The sequence below is a fragment of the Puma concolor genome, chromosome C1, assembly GCF_028749965.1.
Source record: "Puma concolor isolate L17-30 chromosome C1, mPumCon1.1.hap2, whole genome shotgun sequence".
Classification (NCBI taxonomy): Eukaryota; Metazoa; Chordata; class Mammalia; order Carnivora; family Felidae; genus Puma; species Puma concolor.
The window spans coordinates 42,161,815-42,183,365 of NC_141674.1; the positions used below are offsets into that span (position 1 = coordinate 42,161,815).

The 21,551-nt window shown below is 36.2% G+C and overlaps 1 protein-coding gene across 5 annotated transcripts in view; it reads left to right on the forward strand.

Moving 5' to 3' along the window:
- ZFYVE9 (zinc finger FYVE-type containing 9) overlaps positions 1–21,551 on the forward strand; it is a 142,075-nt gene that overhangs the window by 40,605 nt on the left and 79,919 nt on the right. For 3 of the 5 annotated variants that reach the window (XM_025935335.2, XM_086716979.1, XM_086716978.1), the window contains 5 exons: positions 8,371–8,470; positions 10,924–11,100; positions 12,724–12,893; positions 15,581–15,701; positions 21,296–21,418. In XM_025935335.2, the coding sequence (XP_025791120.1) occupies positions 8,371–8,470; positions 10,924–11,100; positions 12,724–12,893; positions 15,581–15,701; positions 21,296–21,418 (691 nt within the window). The remainder of the gene's footprint in view (positions 1–8,370; positions 8,471–10,923; positions 11,101–12,723; positions 12,894–15,580; positions 15,702–21,295; positions 21,419–21,551) is intronic. The other 2 variants (XM_086716980.1, XM_086716981.1) reach the window with 2 other exon arrangements.

The window sequence follows — 21,551 nt, forward strand, 5'->3', positions numbered from 1 at the left end:
TAACAAGAAAAATTCTGTAACTAGACTTTATTGTGATCATTTTGCAATATATATAAATACTGAGTCATTATGTTGTACAGCTGAAACTTACATAATTAGTTTCAGTTTTACCTCAGGAAAAAAAAATACGTTAAACGCTACATTGCAAAGAATAAACCTTAATATATATAAACAACAAAATAAAGGAACTGACCTCAGTTGATGTCACTGTCATTAATAAACAGCTTAAAATGTGTTTGTCATTGTTGAAGATGTAAATTTGAGTTGTGTATGATATTGCCCTGCCCAGATAAGGCCACATTAATGTTTCTTTCTCATATGCTCATTTGTGCAATGATTTTTTTGTAATCAAGGAAGCAATAAACATTTGGCAAGTACCTATTTTATTTCAGGTACTGTGATATCAGTATTGAAATACTTTAGTCCTTTACTCCATGAAGTTTACATCCTAGTTCAGGAAAATGGAGAATAAGTTGAATAAATGCAGTAGATTGCAGTAGATTGTGTTAGTTGTGATAATAAAAGTATATGGCATGATATTTTGGTAGTAAAGTTTGTATGTGCAAATATGTAATTCTCTATTTCTAGAACTGACTTTTTGACTCTGAGCCTCTAGCTCCGAGAACTGGAGAACGTACTTAGATGACGCTTGGAATGTGGGGTGGGATATTTTTGTTACAGTGATTGGGGTTGCTGCTGGTGTTTAATAATCTGGGACGTCCTGTGTTAAACATCCTGTGTTAATCAGAATGGTGCTGTGAAGAATTGGCCACGCTAAATGCCAAGGATGCCCTTGTTGAGAAACACTGACTAACCTGACTCATGGCAAACAACTTCATCTTGGTCTTTTCAGGCAAATTGAGTGTTACCCGGTAATTTTAAATCCAGGATTATTAACCTATTCTCAGTTGGTTCAAATCTCTTAGATTCTGCCTATCTTTTCTAGGGCACTAATTCTAATGACCTGTGAAGCTTGTTACAGGATAGTCTTTGTCTTTTTGAGATCAAGAGCCAGCATTCCCAGGTCAATCTTCTATTTTATGTTGTGGTACACTGTCTGTGTCAGTCATAGGCACTGTCAGGTTTTGGTTTTGTGGTGTATGTTACATTTGATCCCATGTGGTTCTCTGGCATGGGTGATCCCACAGAAATGCCTCTCTTTGCCTGACTCCTATTTTCTTGCCATTCTAGGTAGTTTCTTGGCAAGTCATCCACTTTTCTAACTAACTTCTGTGCCTTTCTTGAATTCCCTTGGAAACAAAAGATCCCCCCTCCACACTATTGTTGGCATATTGGGAAGGATGGGTAAGATTCCTCTGTTTAACTGCATAATGCTGCCCCCTAGCTTGCTTTTAAAAAAAGATATCTTTGTTTTTTGTTTTTTTGGAGTTTTTTTTTCAATTCTCACTTGAGATTTTTTTACCCGGAGCAAGTCATTTACTTTGGAAAGTCCCCAACTATGTTAGTTTGCTAGGACTGTCATAACAGAGTACCACTAACTGGTGGTTTAAACAATAAAAATTTATTGTGTCACAATTCCAGAGGCTAGAATTCTGAGATTGAGGTGGTGACAGGGTTGGTTCCTTCTGAAGGTTGTAATGGAAGATCTATTCCATGTCTTTCTCCTTGGCTTGTAGATGGCCATCTTATGTTCACATGGTATTCTCCCACATGCTATGTCCAAATTTTCCCTTTTATTAGGTTACCAGTCATATTGGATTAGGAGCTCTCACCTTAATGACCTCATTTTAATTTGATTACCTCCATAAAGACCCTGTTTCCAAATGAGTCATATTCTGAAGTATTAAGGATTAAGACTTAAATATATGTATTTGAGGCAGACACAGTTCAACCTGAAGCACCAACTAATACTCCTTTTAATTCTATTTTCTTTTTAGAATACAGAAAAGGCTCTACTCAAAATTAAAATATCCCAGTCCAACACCTAAAAAAATTATATAAAGGTAAAAAGAGAGGGGGGAAAAAAAGCCCTATTTCAATCCAATTCTTATCCTCCAACTTGACTATTTTACTTTACTTTTCCATGTGAGTAACTACATCTAGAACTCTCTGATTCTTTTTCCAGGCTAACCGCATTCCATTTAATGGTCATACTGCAGTTTAATTATTCCTCTACTGATGAACATTTGGGTTGTTGATAACTTTTGACTATTATGACGGTACAGAGCTAATTCTTGTATACATCTCATTGCACATTTGGATTTTCTTTTTGTAGGATAGTCTTTCAAATTGAATGTGCTAAGCCAAAGGGAATGAACAGTTAAAATTTTAAGATACCGGTAAATTAATCTACCAATTTATACTACCACCAGGAGGATTTGAGGGAAAGTTCCTCTTTTCTCTTTACCCTCACCACCATTGGATACCAGTTTTTAAAAATTATTTGTACAATAGAAAAAGAAAATCTCATTCTTTTAATTTTTATTTTGTTACAACCGATACTTACTATATTTTACTTACTAGACTTTTATTTTTCTGTAAATTTACCTGTGTGAGTTCTTTGCTTACTTTCTTTAGAGGTTTTGTATTTTTCTTTTTAGTTCATTGAAGGTTTTTATATGTTATGGATCTTAGCCCTTTGTTCATTATGTATAACAAATATTTTATCTAGTCTGTTATTTTATTCTTTTTGATGTCACTGTACATGGAGGGTTTTTGTAATTTCCTTTTCCGATTGTTCATTTTTAGTGTATAGAAAGAAATGCTAACTGATATTTGTGTGTTGACTTTGTATCTTGCAGATTCACTGAATTCATTTCTAAGTTTTAATGGTTTTTTTAATGGTTTTTATGTGTGGAATATTTAGGGTTTTCTGTATATAACTTAATATCATCTGCAAACAAAGATAATTTTACTTCAGTTTAGATGCCTTTTATTTCTTTTTCTTGCCTGATATTGTGGCTAGAAACTCAGTACCTATGTTAGGTAGAAGAGGTGAAAACAGGCATCATTGCCTTTTCTAATCTTTGAGAAAAAGCTTTCAGTCTTTCATCATTGTATGATGTTTGCTATGGATTTTTTTGGTTTTTTTGTTTTGTTTTTAAATTTTTTTTCAATATATGAAATTTATTGTCAAATTGGTTTCCATACAACACCCAGTGCTCATCCCCAAAGGTGCCCTCCTCAATACCCATCACCCCTCCCCTTCCCCCCACCCCCCATCAACCCTCAGTTTGTTCTCAGTTTTTAAGAGTCTCTTATGCTTTGGCTCTCTCCCACTCTAACCTCTTTTTTTTTTTTCCTACCCCTCCCCCATGGGTTTCTGTTAAGTTTCTCAGGATCCACATAAGAGTGAAAACATATGGTATCTGTCTTTCTCTGTATGGCTTATTTCACTTAGCAGCACACTCTCCATTTCCATCCACGTTGCTACAAAGGGCCATATTTCATTCTTTCTCATTGCCCTGTAGTACTCCATTGTGTATATAAACCACAATTTCTTTATCCATTCATCAGTTGATGGACATTTAGGCTCTTTCCATAATTTGGCTATTTTTGAGAGTGCTGCTATAAACATTGGGGTACAAGTGCCCCTGTGCATCAGTACTCCTGTATCCCTTGGGTAAATTCCTAGCAGTGCTATTGCTGGGTCATAGGGTAGGTCTATTTTTAATTTTCTGAGGAACCTCCACACTGCTTTCCAGAGCGGCTGCACCAATTTGCATTCCCACCAACAGTGCAAGAGGGTTCCCATTTCTCCACATCCTCTCCAGCATCTATAGTCTCCTGATTTGTTCATTTTGGCCACTCTGACTGGCGTGAGGTGATATCTGAGTGTGGTTTTGATTATTTCCCTGATGAGGAGCGACGTTGAGCATCTTTTCATGTGCCTGTTGGCCATCCGGATGTCTTGTTTAAAGAAGTGTCTATTCATGTTTTCTGCCCATTTCTTCACTGGGTTCTTTGTTTTTCGGGTGTGGAGTTTGGTGAGCTCTTTATAGATTTTGGATACTAGCCCTTTGTCCGATATGCCATTTGCAAATATCTTTTCCCATTCCGTTGGTTGCCTTTTAGTTTTGTTGGTTGTTTCCTTTGGTGTGCAGAAGCTTTTTATCTTCATAAGGTCCCAGTAATTCATTTTTGCTTTTAATTCCCTTGCCTTTGAGGATGTGTCGAGTAAGAGATTGCTACAGCTGAGGTCAGAGAGGTCTTTTCCTGCTTTCTCCTCCAGGGTTTTGATGGTTTCCTGTCTCACATTCAGGTCCTTTATCCATTTTGAGTTTATTTTTGTGAATGGTGTGAGAAAGTGGTCTAGTCTCAACCTTCTGCATGTTGCTGTCCAGTTCTCCCAGCACCATTTGTTAAAGAGTCTGTCTTTTTTCCATTGGATGTTCTTTCCTGCTTTGTCAAAGATTAGTTGGCCATACGTTTGCGGGTCTAGTTCTGGGGTTTCTATTCTATTCCATTGGTCTATGTGTCTGTTTTTGTGCCAATACCATGCTGTCTTGATGATGACAGCTTTGTAGTAGAGGCTAAAGTCTGGGATTGTGATGCCTCCTGCTTTGGTCTTCTTCTTCAAAATTCCTTTGGCTATTCGGGGCCTTTTGTGGTTCCATATGAATTTTAGGATTGCTTGTTCTAGTTTCAAGAAGAATGCTGGTGCAATTTTGATTGGGATTGCATTGAATGTGTAGATAGCTTTGGGTAGTATTGACATTTTGACAATATTTATTCTTTCAATCCATGAGCAGGGAATGTCTTTCCATTTCTTTATATCTTCTTCAGTTACCTTCATAAGCTTTCTATAGTTTTCAGCATACAGATCTTTTACATCGTTGGTTAGATTTATTGCTATGGATTTTTTTGTATATGGCTTTTATTATGTTGTGGTAGTTTCCTTCTATTTCTAGTTTTTTGACTGTTTTTATTATGTTTTATGTTGATTATGTTTTTATTATGAAAGCGTGTTGAATTTGGTCAGATGCTTTTTCTGCTTTGAGATGATTATGTGGGTTTATTTCTTTCATTCTGCTAATGTGTATTAGACTGAGTTCTATATATTGAATAATTCCGAATCCATTATTTTTTCCCTACACTGTAGCCAGTGTAGGCCTCACTGATTCCCCTTTGATTAAAACATTTAAGTGGTTTCCCAGTGCTCTAATTAAAAAAACAAAATTAAGCATCCAACTTTGACTCAGGTCATGATCTCACAGTCTGTGAGTTCAAGCCCTGCGTCAGGCTCTGTGCTGAGAGCTCGGAGCCTGGAGCCTGCTTTGGATTCTGTGTCTCCCTCTCTCTGACCCTCTCCCGTTCATGCTCTGTCTTTCTCTGTCTCCAAAATAAGTAAATATTTAAAAAAAATTAAAAAAACCCAAATTATTTTTTTTTATTTTTATTTAAAAAACAATTTTTTTTTTTACATTTATTTATTTTTGAGATAGAGAGAGAGACAGAGCATGAATGGGGGAGGGTCAGAGAGAGGGAGACACAGAATCCGAAACAGGCATCAGGCTCTGAGCTGTCAGCACAGAGCCCGACGCGGGGCTCGAACTCACGGACTGCGAGATCATGACCTGAGCCGAAGTCGGCCGCCCAACCGACTAAGCCACCCAGGCGCCCCAAAAACCCAAATTATTAATACAACCTGTACAAACTTTGCTTGGTCTGCCTTCTTTTTTTTTAATTGAAGTATAACTAATATACAGTGTTATTTTTATTTGTATAATGTATTTTTATCTGTATAATTCTGTACATTACTCTTAATGACTGTATTCTCTCTATACCCTACTTTTCATCTCTGTGACTTATTTATTTTATAACTGGAAGTTTGTGTCTCTTAATCCCCTTTACCTATTTCGCCCATCCCCCTACTCACCTCCTCCCCTCTGGCAGCCACCAGTTCTCTGTATGTAAGAGTCTGGTTTTTTTTGTTTCTTTGTTCATTTGTTTCATTTCTTAGATTCCACACATGAGTGGAAACATATATTTGTCTTGTCTGGCCTCAGCTTATTCTATGCCTCCCTTAATCTAAGGGCCTTTAGCCATATTAACTATTTTTAGTTCCTTGATGGAGCCATGCTTTCTTCCCCTAATGGGACCTACTTTCTGTTTCCTCTGCTTATTGTCTCTTTTGCGCATAGAAAACTTTTACCTCATATTTTATCTATGTCATTTCCTAAATAAAACCTTTCTTGACCCTGTCAATCTAGGTAAGGCCTAGATTACATCTTATTTTACTATGTACTTCTTTTGAAGCAAGTAATTTTCTATTCACTTGTGTAATTATTTAATTTTAGATAATAACCTCTGTAGACTATGAATTTCATGAAGGCAGGGCCATATCTATTTTGTTCACTGCTACACCTAATAGGGTAGTCTGCTGCTCAGCACATAGTTAGGGCTCAAATATTTGTAGCATAAATGAGTGAATGATGGCTTCTTGGATTTACCTCTTGATTAGAAAGGTTATTGAAAGTTTTTAAGAAGATTGACATAATTAGATTTACTGTTTTAGAAAGTTCTGTCATTTACTGTTTGTGTGAAAGATGAATTGGAAAGACACATCTGAAGATTAGGAGGACAGATAATTGATTATGATCATCTTCTAGGCCTCAGATAGTAGAGGCCTGAATAAAGGCAGCAGCAGTAATGATGGAGAGGGAGAGATTAAGAGGGAGAACCAACAGGATTTAGCAATTGATGAGATATAGTCATGGTGAGGAAAAAGGAAAAGTCAGGTCTCAAAATGAAATACCATATATGAATTAGTATGTAGCAGTATTACATAGTAGTTAAGAACAGAGCCTTTGGAGACTTACTATGTAACTTACTAGCTGTACAGCTGAATGATTTTGCTTAACATTTGTTTATTCAACTCTGTTGATTGTAAGTGACTGAATTCATAGAGGTTAAATGAAATAGTATATGTAAAGTGCTTGTATTCATACAGTTTGCTGTGGACTTGAACAAGTCATTTAACCACCCAAACTCAAGTTTCTTCTGATAGAAATAATCTATTTCCTATACTCTGTTTGTTGCAGAGTTACTTTGAGAATGTAAAGCCTCTGAAAACTGTAAATTGTTAATCATGGTAGCTAGATATATTAATCATACCTAGTAAGAGAGGCGATGATCTCTCTCACTTTGTCTTTAGTCTGACCTCATCTCTTGATTCATCTTTGTAAGATGGATACTTCTTGACTCTAAAAACTGGATTAGTAGAATTTACTGGGAACAGCTTTCTGCCCATATGAAGCTCTCTGTGATAAATGACTAATGACTTCTCAAGAAAATAAATCTTAACAGGGAGCTGGGGAGATTCTTGTTGTCTAATGTGGAAGGGACAAGAAAGTAAAATTATCAAGAACCAGCCCTGGAAGGTGGAAATAAGGTGCTGGAAATTGGCCTCATGAATTTTTGATTGTCTGCGGGCTGTGCTTATTTTTTTTTAAGTCTATTTATTTATTTTGGAGAGGGAGTTCATGTACCCACAAGCAGGGAGGAGGCAGAGAGAGAAGGAGAGAAAATCCCAAGCAATCTCCATGTTGCCAGTGCAGAGCTCGACATGGGAGCTGTGAATTGTGAGATGGTAATCAGAGCTGAAATCAAGAGCTTGGCACTCAACTGACTGAGCCAACCAGGCATCCCAAGGGCTGTGCTTATTTTTATGATTGAGTTGTATACTTTGAGCTTTCCTAGCTTTCATAGCAAACCAGTAAAAAGAGCTGGTATTATTATTATTATTCCATCTATAAGATGAATAAAAATCAGAAGTTCAAACTTGGAATTCCCAATGTTTGTTTATTTCACCCTGCTATATTGCCTTTCCAAACAAAGATAGCAGATGTAGTTAGTTATCTTTAAATGCCCATGTTATGTGATATTGTGTATAGGAATTTTGCCTAAGGGCAAGTCATTTTTTTTTCTCCTGCTGTGTATTTGTTGTGTGATCTTGGGTAAGGTTTTTATTTTCAGCCAGACTTTTACTTTCCTTATTGCTGACAGACGTGTCATCTCACTCTTGCTTTTGAATTTTTTTTTTCAACGTTTATTTATTTTTGGGACAGAGAGAGACAGAGCATGAACGGGGGAGGGGCAGAGAGAGAGGGAGACACAGAATCGGAAACAGGCTCCAGGCTCTGAGCCATCAGCCCAGAGCCTGACGCGGGGCTCGAACTCCCGGACCGCGAGATCGTGACCTGGCTGAAGTTGGACGCTTAACCGACTGCGCCACCCAGTCGCCCCTTGCTTTTGAATTGAGTCTTGGGGCCCAGCTTCCTCAACTGCATTTTCCTTTGAAGTTTTTAGTGTTGTAGTAATATGGTTTCCTGTCAGTGTTGGTCAATATTGGTTTGCTCTCTTTGTACTGTTACCCTAAATAAATTTAATATGTTCTTATTCCTACAGGTTTTCTGTGCTTCCTGCTGTAGCCTGAAATGTAAACTGTTATACATGGATAGAAAGGAAGCTAGAGTATGTGTAATCTGCCATTCAGTGCTAATGAATGGTAAGTGTTAAAACAGGTTGAATTCACAGTTACCAAGACAGAACAAGAGAATTCCTATGAAAAGACTACTGTTTTTTCCTGCCTTTCTCTATAAGTTGTTCACCTTCTCAAAAGTCACAACTTTAACTAAAAATATGGAACAAATTTCCATGTTTTGAGAATATTTTAGCATTTCAGAATCCCTGTGCCTAACTTAATAAACAAATGTTAAAGTCAGGTAAGTTTTGCAGGAAGAATGGAGGTTCTGGTGGAAATCTGGTGCTGTGTGGCTTTAATGCTCCTGTGGAATGACTGGAGTGGGATGGGCATGGGAAGCAATTGACCACTCAGATGATGAAATATTAAAATTGGACTGAGGTTTTCCTTTCAAGGGAAGCTGTCTATTTCTAGGAAATACCTTAATAACTTGAAGTGTATTCTTATTAACAACTTGGTTGTCACTCATTTTGTTAAAATAAATTATTTAGCGTTTCAGATCAAGTAGAGGAGTTCATTTTTCTGTCAGAAATCTCCTTAATACTATTTAGATTTGTTATAAGAATATTGGTTTTGAATTTAGTTATATGGTAAAAGAACATGGCCAGGAGAAGGTAAATATAGCTTGTCCAGTGTTCATCTTTTGTGGGACTGGAAATGAATCCAAGGGCATTTTAGTTTAGAATTACAAAAAAAAAAAAGTATTTTTTTTAAAGAGATACAAGAAAATTAATCAGGCTATAGTATTTTCTCTGTATGTCTTTGTACAGTTGCCAGAAGAATTACGAATAAAATTTTGAACTTGGACAAAAGTTGATGCCTGTGCCAGGGTAGCGTGCCTCCTGGAGGCGGGAATCTATCTGCTCAAGACCCCTCCTGCTCTGTCTGTCTGCGTTGCTCATAGTGATGTTTTCCTGTTGCTGGCTTATTAACTACTGCATGTCAGTTAATCTGATCTGTTCTGATCTCCTGTGATCCACCCAATTTCCTCCCATTTCTGAATTCTTACAATTTTGATCAAAATATTAATTCATTCTCTCTACTCTTAAGGGTCAATTTTTAGATGGTAGTTACTTCACTCAGTTGTTCAATTGATGATTTTTATTCCTGCTTTCATTTTCAGACATATATCCACAGAAAAGAGCATGCTGCTTAATTATAGTACCCAGTACCTCTTTTATTTGATGAGGTCTTTCAACTTGATGGCTTCTTTTTTTTTTTTTTAACTTGGCATATCCAAAGATGAAGGAAATGGCAGAGGATTCATATGGAATACTTATTTTTATTAAGCCAAGGATGCCCTTACCAGGGAATCCTAAAGTAATCTACTTTTTCTGGTTTTTCCAGCAGTCTTTCCTCTCGCATGGCTTAGCGAAGTCTTTTTCTGAATATTTAATTTGATGCTTTTCAGTGTTCCCTATCCCTTTTTCCCTTTCTCCTTTTCTCTTCCTCCCCTCTTTCTGCCAGTGCTTTCAAAGGAACTTAGCTATTGTTTTTAGCCTTGTCCTGAAGTTTGGAGGCAATAAGTATTCATGATCTTATGGATCATTCTTTGATATTGAATGAGAGTTTTAAAAAAAGATGCTTTAAAAAATTGGGTGTTTTCCATTCCTGAGCATGTGGTATTACCTGAACCTAGAAGATAAAATTTGGTATCTTTCATTTCTGTAGCTCCTTTCATCTTATTTACTTTAAAGACAATAGTTGATATGTCAATATTTAGTAAAATTATAGAGTATACAGAATCTTAACACACTTGTAATCATTCATATTGGTTGATGGCACTTGTATGATATTGGCACATTTTCATGTTCAGATGGGTCCTATGCTTTTGAGACACACCAAAGATGTAAATTGGTTGTTTTTGCTGGATACTTTTACACGAGGTAATGATTACACAATAGCAGAATTCACAAAAATGTTGAGATGTGTTCTCTTCAGCGTTAGCTTTTAGAATTTTTCAAGTGAAATTTTTACCTCAAGAAGAGCCTAAAAGTCTGTAAATGAAACAAAAATATCATACAATGGAATTATGCTATTTTAGGCCCAATTTTGATTTTTGAAGAACTTTATAAAATGTGTTGAATGTTAAACCTGCCCCCCCACCCCCAAATATCTAAATTGCCATCCCAGCTGCAAACCCTTAGTAAGTTTGATGTTTCACTCCCTCTTAAGGGAATGTATGGTCTCCTTTAAAGAAGCCAGGGGCCTAGTCTTTAATCTCAGACTGATCTGCTATTAGTCTGTACCAGAACTATCACATAATTCTTATTTGTTGCTTCCAAATAGTTTACTTAACTAAATGGTCTCCTTTATTGAATAAAATAACCTATCTCCTTAATACTTTCACTAGTTGGAAGAGAGAGTAGTACTATGAGTGTTAATGAGGAAGAGCTACATTATTTATCCAATATTGAGGAGGTCTTGATGTCCATATTTTGCAATCCATTCACATTGATTGTCTGTATTTGCTTTAGCTCAAGCCTGGGAGAACATGATGAGTGCCTCAAGCCAGAGCCCTAACCCTAACAATCCTGCTGAATACTGTTCTACTATCCCTCCCTTGCAGCAAGCTCAGGCCTCAGGAGCCCTGAGCTCTCCACCTCCCACTGTGATGGTACCTGTGGGAGTTTTAAAGCACCCTGGAGCAGAAGGTAGGGAATCATGTGCTCTTCTCTCTCCTTTTCCTCACCAAGTTCCTCTGAAAAGGTGCTGATGTGATTTTACAGCACAAGTCTTTAAAACACTGTAGATAAGTCCCTTTGGGTGGTTATTAAAGTGGAAGGAACAAGGTGAGAAATGTGTCAAGACTATTTCTGGGCAAGTAAAGAATAATACTGTGTTACCTGATATTTTGGAGGCACCTCCAAAAATATGCCAATACTCTCTCCAACTTAAGAATGGAGTGATTACACTGCTTCTACTTGAAAAGAGATACAGAATTTGAAGTTGGCCTGTAAAATCCTAGCTTCATGCCTACCTTAATGTTCTTTGTAGGAGTTTATGAAATGGAGAGTTCTTTCTTTGGAGCAGCCCGTTTTAGTGTTGCATTTTGAAAACCCATTGCCATTTTCTCTTTTCATTTTTAATCTATCCAAATAAGAATATGAACATATTGTTAGGTACATAGACTTTTATAAACTCCAGAACTTTCTGATTATATCATATGATAGAAAATTATGGGCTCAACTTATTTTAGTTTATTTATATCTTTATGATTATGATATTGTCAGGTGAAAGATACTTTGCAAGTTCAGGAAATTATCAGTAGTAAAAATAACAGTTATGTATTTCCTTAAAATGGTCTTGTCAGGAAGTTTCCCTTGATAATTAAAATCAATCTTCTTTCATTAATTTTATGTCTTTTTGTCTAGTAATATTCCCTTTCCCTTGCTAAATAGCCCTCCTCCCCTTTTGAAGATCAGAGACTTCTACTGACGTTATCATGTTCTTCCCCGTTTTCCCCTCTTCAGATCATCCCTTAGTCATACTCCTTGTATTTTTATGAGTTCAGGCTTTCTTTCTTAAAATCTTTACTCTCTTTACTTCATTTGTCATTTTTGTTGTTCTTCCCTAGTCTCTCTTTGTTTTGGCTGTTTGGAATTGATTTCTGGAATTGGATTTAAAGAGATCATTTCATCGGACTTAGTTTTCCAGCTTTTCCCCTATTGCAGACCACTTTTGCACTGCCAGATCAGTCTTTTTTCATCTTCCGTTACTCTTTAGCCAGAGATCTGGTCAGTTTGCTTCCCAATTCTCTTACATATCTGTGCTAACTCTTCCTTTATTAGTAAATAATTCTTCAACATTCTTCAGGGCATCTTTTGCCCTTTAAAAATACCATATCACTTTTCCAGATATTTAATTCCCACGGAAACCTCATACTTTTAGGAGATGTGGACATCTATTGCTAGATATTTTTTCCCTGTGATTAATTTATTTCCTAGGCACTTAAAACACCTTTCTTAGTTTCTCTGTCAGTGATATGGAACAGAATAAGTGACATAATTATAAGTGTACTTACAAACTCTTAATATTTTAAAGCAAAGTATTTTAAATCTTTATGTTTAAGTTATAGAAATAAAGAATATATTTAAACTCGTATTTTATTAATTTATAACCACTTTTATACACAGTTACAGTTCTTATATTTATAATTATAAGATGCTAAATAGTGACTTCTTTGTACTTCTGGAAATGGTGACCTTCTCTTCTTTCATGTTAGAAACGCTACCAATATCACAGTGATGCCTGTTTTATTTTTCTGGCTCCTCAAGTGGCTCAGCCCAGAGAGCAGAGGCGAGTTTGGTTTGCTGATGGGATCTTGCCTAATGGAGAAGTTGCTGATGCAGCCAAATTAACAGTGAATGGAACTTCCTCTGCAGGAACCTTGGCTGTCTCACATGACCCAGTTAAACCAGTAACTACCAGTCCTCTACCGGCAGAGGTAAGAAAACAAAACGGCATCTAAAAGTGAGTACTTAGTTTATTCAGCATTGTGCTGCTTCTGTCTTGCCATTTTCTAAGTTGAGTGACCTTTCTGTGGAAGCCTATAGGTTTCAGGTACAGTTTAGGATGTATGTGTGTGGTTCGGGAGTAAAGTAAATGTGGCAAAATCAGTTCTTGTTTGCTATGTATTTGGAAGGTTTTTTTCAGGGAAAGATTCTCATGAAGGTTGTTCTCAGTGAGCTCAGGCTACTGCTGTAGTTAGAGCTAATGCAGAGGGAATCCTGCCCCCTTTGTACATTGATTTTTGAACAATGTTTCACAGGTTCTGTGGTGACCTTTTGGGAGTGCCATGATGAGGAAGGGCCAGGCCATATAAAGGTGGCCGAGGAGTCCCTCTATTCCTTTCTTTTCAACCAAGCATCTCTACTTTCTTCTGTTCTACTTTTTGGTTGCCACGTAAGATTTTTAACGATTTTATTTTTAAGTAATCTCTACAACCAACGTGGGGCTTGAACTCACACCCCCAGGATCAAGAGTTGCATGCTTCACCAACTGAGACAGCCAAGAGCCCCTGATAGGTTTTTAGAAGATAAATTCTGTTTGAATGCAAGAGGAAGCTCTAGTGAATGACTGTTAGAAGGAAACAAGATTCAGCTCATTTTGCAAAATTAAACCAAGTTAGTTATTTTATTTTTGTCTCTTACATTATTCAACACTCTTTTTTAATACTTATCTGATAAAAAAAATACTTACCTGATAAACTAGAAGAATTTCATTTTAAGATTAATTCTTTTATTTTACCAGATAAGTATTGGGATAATAGTTATCTTTAGGGCCAGACTAGAAAATATTTTTCTCATCTTTATGGCCTAGTAGAGTGTGTGGCACTTAATAGGTACTCCGTGAATGAAATAAATTCCTTTTCACAGGTGGTATGTACGTAGAGGCCAAATGACCACTTTCTATGATATTAAAAGGTGGTTTTATGCATCATTTCCTGTACTAGCTTTAAAATCAGGTAATAATGGTTTGCCAATAAAATTTTCCAAATTTCCTCTTATATGATGTATTGAGAACATTGCAAAATTTTTAACAAAAACCCACTAAAAACTGATAGCATCCTAAATTATAGATAGCATAGATAAAAATATAATAAGACATGGACATTTAAAACAATTTTTTTAATGTTTTATTTATTTTTGAGAGAGACAGAGCATGAGCTGGGGAGGGGCAGAGAGCGAGAAGGAGACACAGTCAAAGCAGGCTCCAGGCTCCAAGCTGTCAGCTCAGAGCCCAGTGCAGGGCTCAAACCCATGAACTGAGAGATCATGACCTGAGCTGAAGTTAGATGCTTAACTGACTGAGCCACCCAGATGCCCCAACATGGACATATTTAAAAAAAAATAGTTTTAATCTTTATTCAGGTATAAAATCTAGATAGTAAAGTATTTAGGGAGCATTAATTTTTAGAGACAACTTGATGAACTTATAGACACACACACACACTTGTGCAACCACTACCCAGGTGAAAATACCTGGGTATATTCCAGGACCATTTCCATCACTTTGGATGGTTCCCTCATGCCCTTTTTCTGTCAATACCTGCCTAATTTTCTCCATGGTAGACCCATTATTTTGACTTGTGTCACCATAGATTAGTTTTGACTGTTCTTAAATTTCATGTAAATGGAAACATATAGTGTATATCGTTTTGTATGTAGCTTCTAACTTTTTTGTGTTTAGCTGCTCAAACTAATGACTATGAGATTTATTCATGTTGTGTGCACCAAAAGTTAATATCTTTTTATTGCTGGATAGTGTTCCATTGTATGGATATACCACAGTTTATCTGTTTTCCTGTTAATGGACATTTGGATTATTTCTAGTCTTTGGCTTTTTTTTCTTTTTGCTTAAGTTGTATAGAATATGGAGAATATTATTTTAATAGATTTTGAGTATGTTCTGTTAAATTGTTAAGTGGATTTAACTCTATCCGAAATGTCTTTTTGTAGCATTATACTTTATTAAATAGTGTAGTAAATATGATCTTCATATTAATGAAGAGAAAAATGAACTTGAAGTTTTATTTAATTGTATAGTAAGTGAAAACAATGACTTATTTTAATCTCTGTATTTTATCTGTTAATTTTTTTATTGTGGTAAAATATTCATAATGTAAAATCTGCCATTTTTATCATTTTTAAGTGTACAAACCAGTGGCATTAAGTCCATTCACATTGCTGTACAACTATCACCACTTTTCTCAAAGCTATTTTTAAAAATCAATGAAAATGAGACTTTAAATGGACCCAAATGCACTCACTGAAGGTTCAGAAATTATGAGATAATATTGAAATTGTGTTTCTGTTGCCACTGTGGTTTTAAAAAGTATTTTCTTTTATGGCAGAGAAGACCTGGGTAAAGAAAGCTTTAACCCAGGCTATAAGGCCTCTTTTCTTATTCTGATTTCATGATGCCAGAAAGAGAAACTGTACAGTTGGAAATATTTTCATAGTATAAACCCAGTCCTTTGGGAAATAAACCACAGGTTAATGAGAAATTTGTGCTATTTTTCAAAAAGTATGGATTGCAAATTTTCACTTAAATTCCCATTTATATCCCATTTATATTCTGCTAAAGTGTTGACTTGTCTGTAATGCTCACTTTGCTGATTTGCTTTCCTAGACGGATATTTCTCTCTTCTCTGGGAGTATAACTCAGGTTGGAAGTCCTGTTGGCAGTGCAATGAACCTAATTCCTGAAGATGGGCTTCCTCCCATTCTCATCTCCACTGGCGTAAAAGGAGGTATGTGGACTTACGTGTTTAAACAAGGATCGTGGGGTGGCTCAGTTGGTTAAGTGTCTGACTCTTGATTTCGGGTCAGGTCATGATCTCACAGTTTGTGAGATCAAGCTGCACTTTGGGCTCCATGCTGTGCTTGCTCATGCTCTCTCTCTCTCAAAATAAATAAACTAAACAATAACAACAAAACAAAAAAAAGAAATATTTAAACAGTCATAGTAATGGCAAGTATGCCAGATGTTATCTTCTAAGAGAATTTGAGTTTTAACTACCTTTTTCTTTTCCAACAAAGAAAACAGCTACTCAGTGGCATGAAAATAATTGTTGCTGTTACTGATAGTTTTAGAGTAAATTTTGTGTTTTTATAAGGTCATTTCATTCGTTGGAATTATATATTATACAAATGTAGTTCATTGGCACTTTTTTCTTTATATTTTAAAGCACATAATACTCTTAAGAGTTGCTTATGGTTGTAGGATTGGCCCACCTGATAAAGTCAGGACATTAATGTAACTTTTTGTCTTGCAGTATAATAAGCATTCAGAAATGTACATAAAGTAAGCAGAGACCGCTGAACTTAAGTAGCAATTTTATTGTTAAAAAAACATTTTTAGTGTTCTGGTAAGAAATAAAGTTTCTATCCAGTCAAAGGAATGCCTATCTTTATGTGAAAATTTGTTGTTGATAGATCCAGATCAGCATTTAGTTAGTACATTTTTAGGAGATGATTTATCAATAATCTTTCCACACTTTTGTCCTAGTCTTTTACCTGGTCTCCTTGCCTTCATTCTTTCTCTCCTTTATTTTATCTTCCATGTTGTTGCCAATTATCTTTTTAAACATAGATATTATCATATATTGCTCTGGCTTAGAAGCATTCAATGGATTCCCAATGCCTTCAGTATAAATTACTTATTTTAGCATACAATGTTCCTTGTAACTTTATCTCAACTTTCCTTTATAACTTTGTTTCTAGCCAATACCCCAGCATATTACATGCATACTCCAGATTATTTACTCTTTCTGAATATTCACTTTCTACACTTCCATATTTTTTCATATGCTCTGGAATAGTGGGGAGAGAATGGACTGGACTGCAAAACTGAACAAACCTGAATTCTAATCCTAGTACCCTTATTTTCTAGCTGTGATCCAGTGGGTAGGTCATTTATCCTCTCTGAATCTTTTTCCTAGTCTTAAAAAAAATTACGTAACTACACCTACTTAAAAGTTATTGTGAATATTAAATCAGATTTCATACTAGAAGTTATATAGCAAGAACAGTGCCAGGTGCAAAGTACTCATGTAATTAATATTTTCCTTATCTTCCTTTTCTCTGCCTAGCATACCGTTGTATAATGGAGACTCCTTGAAGAACTCCTCAATTTTTCAGAATCCCAGATTAATGAAAAACCCTTCTCTGAATTCTTACCTATGCTACCTCTGTAGTAGCATTTTTAATTCATCTCCATTTGAATTCTTATAGACCTTTACTGTACTAACACTTTTCTTATTGTAATTTAGATATTTTATAGGTCTGATTCTTTCACTTAGACCATGCATTCCTTCAGTCTTAATTTACGTTTCTGTCTTCTCCTACTATGGTGCTGGGCCTAGAGTGGGCTCTCAGCAACGTTGGCTGAAGGTATTATGCCATGTCCCAAATAGTTTAACAATGAATTTTCATATAAAGTTAAGCATCTTTTGATTATATAGTGCCTTTGCTACTTTACTACAACCCTCTAAAAATAGTCTTTTGTTAGTAAAATTATGACTTAAGTTTCAAATTTTGGTTATTTTGGTAAGTCTTAGATTTATAAGTTAAATTGGCCTACTCTATTGTTAAATAAGAGTACAAGGTTCCATTTTCATTAAATCTAATTATCAAAACCTCTCCTACTAAGAAACAACTAGTTATTACTGTCTCTTCACCAGAATTTTGCAATTTTGTATTCCAGTAGAATAACTTGGTACAAATATCTTCTTTTTAAAACTCACTTAGGGGCGCCTGGGTGGCTCAGTCAGTTAAGCGTCCGACTTCGGCTCAGGTCATGATCTCGCGGTTCGTGGGTTCGAGCCCTGCATCGGGCTCTGTGCTGACAGCTCAGAGCCTGGAGCCTGTTTCAGATTCTGTGTCTCCCTCTCTCTCTGCCCCTCCCCCACTCGCACTCTGTCTCTCTCTGTCTCAAAAATAAATAAACATTAAAAAAAAAAAGTCACTTAGTATTTCTCTTTTCAATAAATATTTTCATTGACAGAGTAGACATTTCCCCTTACATCCAAAAAATAGTTTTTTCGTTTCTTTTCGTCAGTAGGAAATGGTATCTGTTCTCCCTGTCTATAATGATGCATTTTTTTAAGTTTAATTCTGAATTAGTTAGCATATAGGGCAACAATGATTTCAGGAGTAGATTCCTTAATGCCCCTTACCCATTTAGCCCATCTCCCCTCCCACAACCCCTCCAGTAACCCTCTGTTTGTTCTCTATATTTAAGAGTCTCTTATGTTTTGTCCCCCTCCCTGTTTTTATAGTATTTTTGCTTCCATTCCCTTATGTTCATCTGTTCTGTTTCTTAAAGTCCTCATATGAGTGAAGTCATATGATATTTGTCTTTCTCTAATTGCACTTGGCATAATACCCTCTAGTTCCATCCACACAGTTGCAAATGGCAAGATTTTGTTCTTTTTGATTTTCAAGTAATACTCCATTGTGTGTGTGTGTGTGTGTGTGTGTGTGTGTGTGTGTGTGTACACACACACCACATCTTCTTTATCCATTCATCCACCGATAGACATTTGGGCTCTTTCCATACTTTGGCTATTGTTGATAGTGCTGCTATAAACATTGGGGTGCATGTGCCCCTTTGAAACAGCATACCTGTATCTCTTGGATAAATACTTAGTAGTGCAATTGCTGGGTCATAGGGTAGTTCTATTTTTAGTTTTTTAAGGAACCTCCATACTGTTTTCCAGAGTGGCTGCACCAGCTTGCATTCCCACCAGCAGTGCAAAAGAGATACTCTTTCTCTGCATCCTTGCCAACATCTGCTGTTGCCTGAGTTGTTAATGTTAGCCATTCTGATAGGTGTGAGGTGGTATCTCATTGTGGTTTTGATTTGTGTTTCTCTGATGATGAGTGATGTTGAGCATTTTCTCATGTGTCGGTTGTCCATCTGGATATCTTCTTTGGAGAAGTATCTGTTCATGTCTTTTGCCCATTTCTTCACTGGATTATTTGTTTTTTGGGTGTTGAGTTTGATAAGTTCTTTATAGATTTTGGATTCTAACCCTTTATCTGTTATGTCATTTGCAAATATCTTCTCCCATTCGGTCAGTTGCCTTTTAGTTTTGCTGATTATTTCCTTCACTGTGCAGAAGCTTTTATTTTGATGAGGTCCCAGTACATTTTTGCTTTTGTTTCCCTTACCTCTGGAGACATATTGAGTAAGAAGTTGCTGCAGCCAAGATCAAAGAGGTTTTTTCCTGCTTTCTCCTGGAGGATTTTGATGGCTTCCTGTCTCACATTTAGGTCTTTCATTCATTTTGAGTTTATTTTTGTGTATGGTGTAAGAAAGTGGTCCAGGTTCATTTTTCTGCATGTCGCTGTTCAGTTTTCCCAGCACCACTTGCTGAAGAGACTACCTTTATTCCATTAGATGTTCTTTCCTGCTTTGTCAAAGATTAGTTGGCCATACGTTTGTGGGTCCATATTCTGGGTTCTCTATTCTGTTACATTGATCTGAGTGTCTGTTTTTGTGCCAGTACCACACTGTCTTGATGATTACAGCTTTGTAATATAGCTTGAAGTCCGGGATTGTGATGCTTCCTGCTTTGGATTTCTTTTTCAAGATTGCTTTGGCTACTTGGGGTCTTTTCTGTTTCCATGCAAATTTTAGGATTGTTTTTTCTAGCTCTGTGAAGAATGCTGGTGTTGTTTTGATAGTGATTGTGTTGAATATGTAGATTGCTTTGGGTCGTATTGACAATATTTTTTCTTCCTGTCCATGAGCATGGAATATTTTCCCATTTTTTATGTCTTGTTCAATTTCTTTCCTAAGCTTTCTATAGTTTTCATTGTATAGATTTGTCACCTCTTTGTTTAGATTTATTCCTGGGTATTTTATGGGTTTTGGTGCAATTGTAAATGGTATCGATTCCTTGATTTCTATTTCTGTTGCTTCCTTGTTCATGTATAGGAATGCATCCGATTTCTGTGCATTGATTTTATTTCCTGCAACTTTGCTGATTTCATGGATCAGTTCTGGCAGTTTTTTGGTGGAGTCTTTTGGGTTTTCCATAGAGTATCATGTCGTAGGGTATCATGTCATCTGCGAAGAGTGAAAGTTTGAGTATAATGATGCATTTTATATAACTAATCAAACAACATGCAACTTACAGGTTTTCAGTTCCTTTTCTGTATCTTTACATTCTACAATAGTTGTTATCCATGATTTTGACTTCAAGCTGGGAAGGCTACTGTCATTCAAAATGGCGTGGCTGAATATCACGTACTGTGCTTTCAGGGATTAAATGGGAAAGGTTCTGTGCAAGGTCTCAAGTAATAACTTGTCCTTGTTTGGAATCTGTTGTGTGATTTACTGGTGATTTTGGTGATTGATATATGTACTGAACTCTTGACTTAGAGGAAGTGTGTCATGAAACCAGTCACTTTATGATACTTTTATTATCTGGGTACATTTTTAAAGTTTAATTTTTTTAATGTCTATTTATTTATTTTGAGAGGGGGGAAGGGACAGAAAGAGAGGGAGAGAGAGAATCCCAAGCAGGCTACATGCTCAGTGCAGAACATGATGTGGGGCTCAATCTCACTACAGCAAGATCACCACCTGAGCCGATATAAAGAGTCAGTCACTTAACCAACTGAGCCACCCAGGCGCTCCTAAAGTTTAATTTTTTAATGGTAGAAAATTTCAACAGTACTAAAGGATATAGAATAAAAAGGATTCTCCTCTACCTCAATCCCTCAACATCTTTTCATCCAGAGGTAACTATTTTACCTTCTATTACCACTTTATTGTATATCATGGTTTATTTCATTTTATCTTATTTTTTATTTAAATTTTAGTTAACATACAATACAATACTGGTTTCAGGAGTAGAACTCAGTGATTCATCACTTACATACACTCAGTGCTCCTCACAACAAGTACCTTCCTTAATACCCATCACCCATCTAGCTCATCTCCTACACACCTCTGTCCGTCATGGATTATTTTAAATGTTGGCCTTAGAACATGTAATATGTAAAATTCTTCTTATGATAGTTGGTGAATTTTTTTAAATTAAAGGGCTGTCTTTAGACTATGGCATAAACCATTTTGTGGAGAAGCCTATACATAGGATAACCATGTTCTCATCCAAACTGGACTGGGTTACTTTTGAGAATGAAAGGGACACTATTAGCATGACACTAAGACAGCAGGTATAAACCTATGTTCACCCTAACTACAAATCAAATGCTTAATTCTTTCCTGTGGATAATCAGCCCATTCCTCCATCAGATTTCTTTCTTGGTTTCTCCCTTTAACTAATCCTTTACATGTTTTGTTTGTTTGTTTGTTTGTTTTTCCTTACAGACTATGCTGTGGAAGAGAAACCATCACAGATTTCAGTAATGCAGCAATTAGAGGATGGTGGCCCTGACCCACTTGTATTTGTTTTAAATGCAAATTTGTTGTCAATGGTTAAAATTGTAAATTGTAAGTTAGAATTTTTTTTTTAATTAAAATGAGATACTTTACTGACTCATAGATAATAAGTAAAGCTTACAAATTCGGTACACACAAGTATTTTTATATGGATGGATCCACAGCTTACTGAAAACTGGGTACG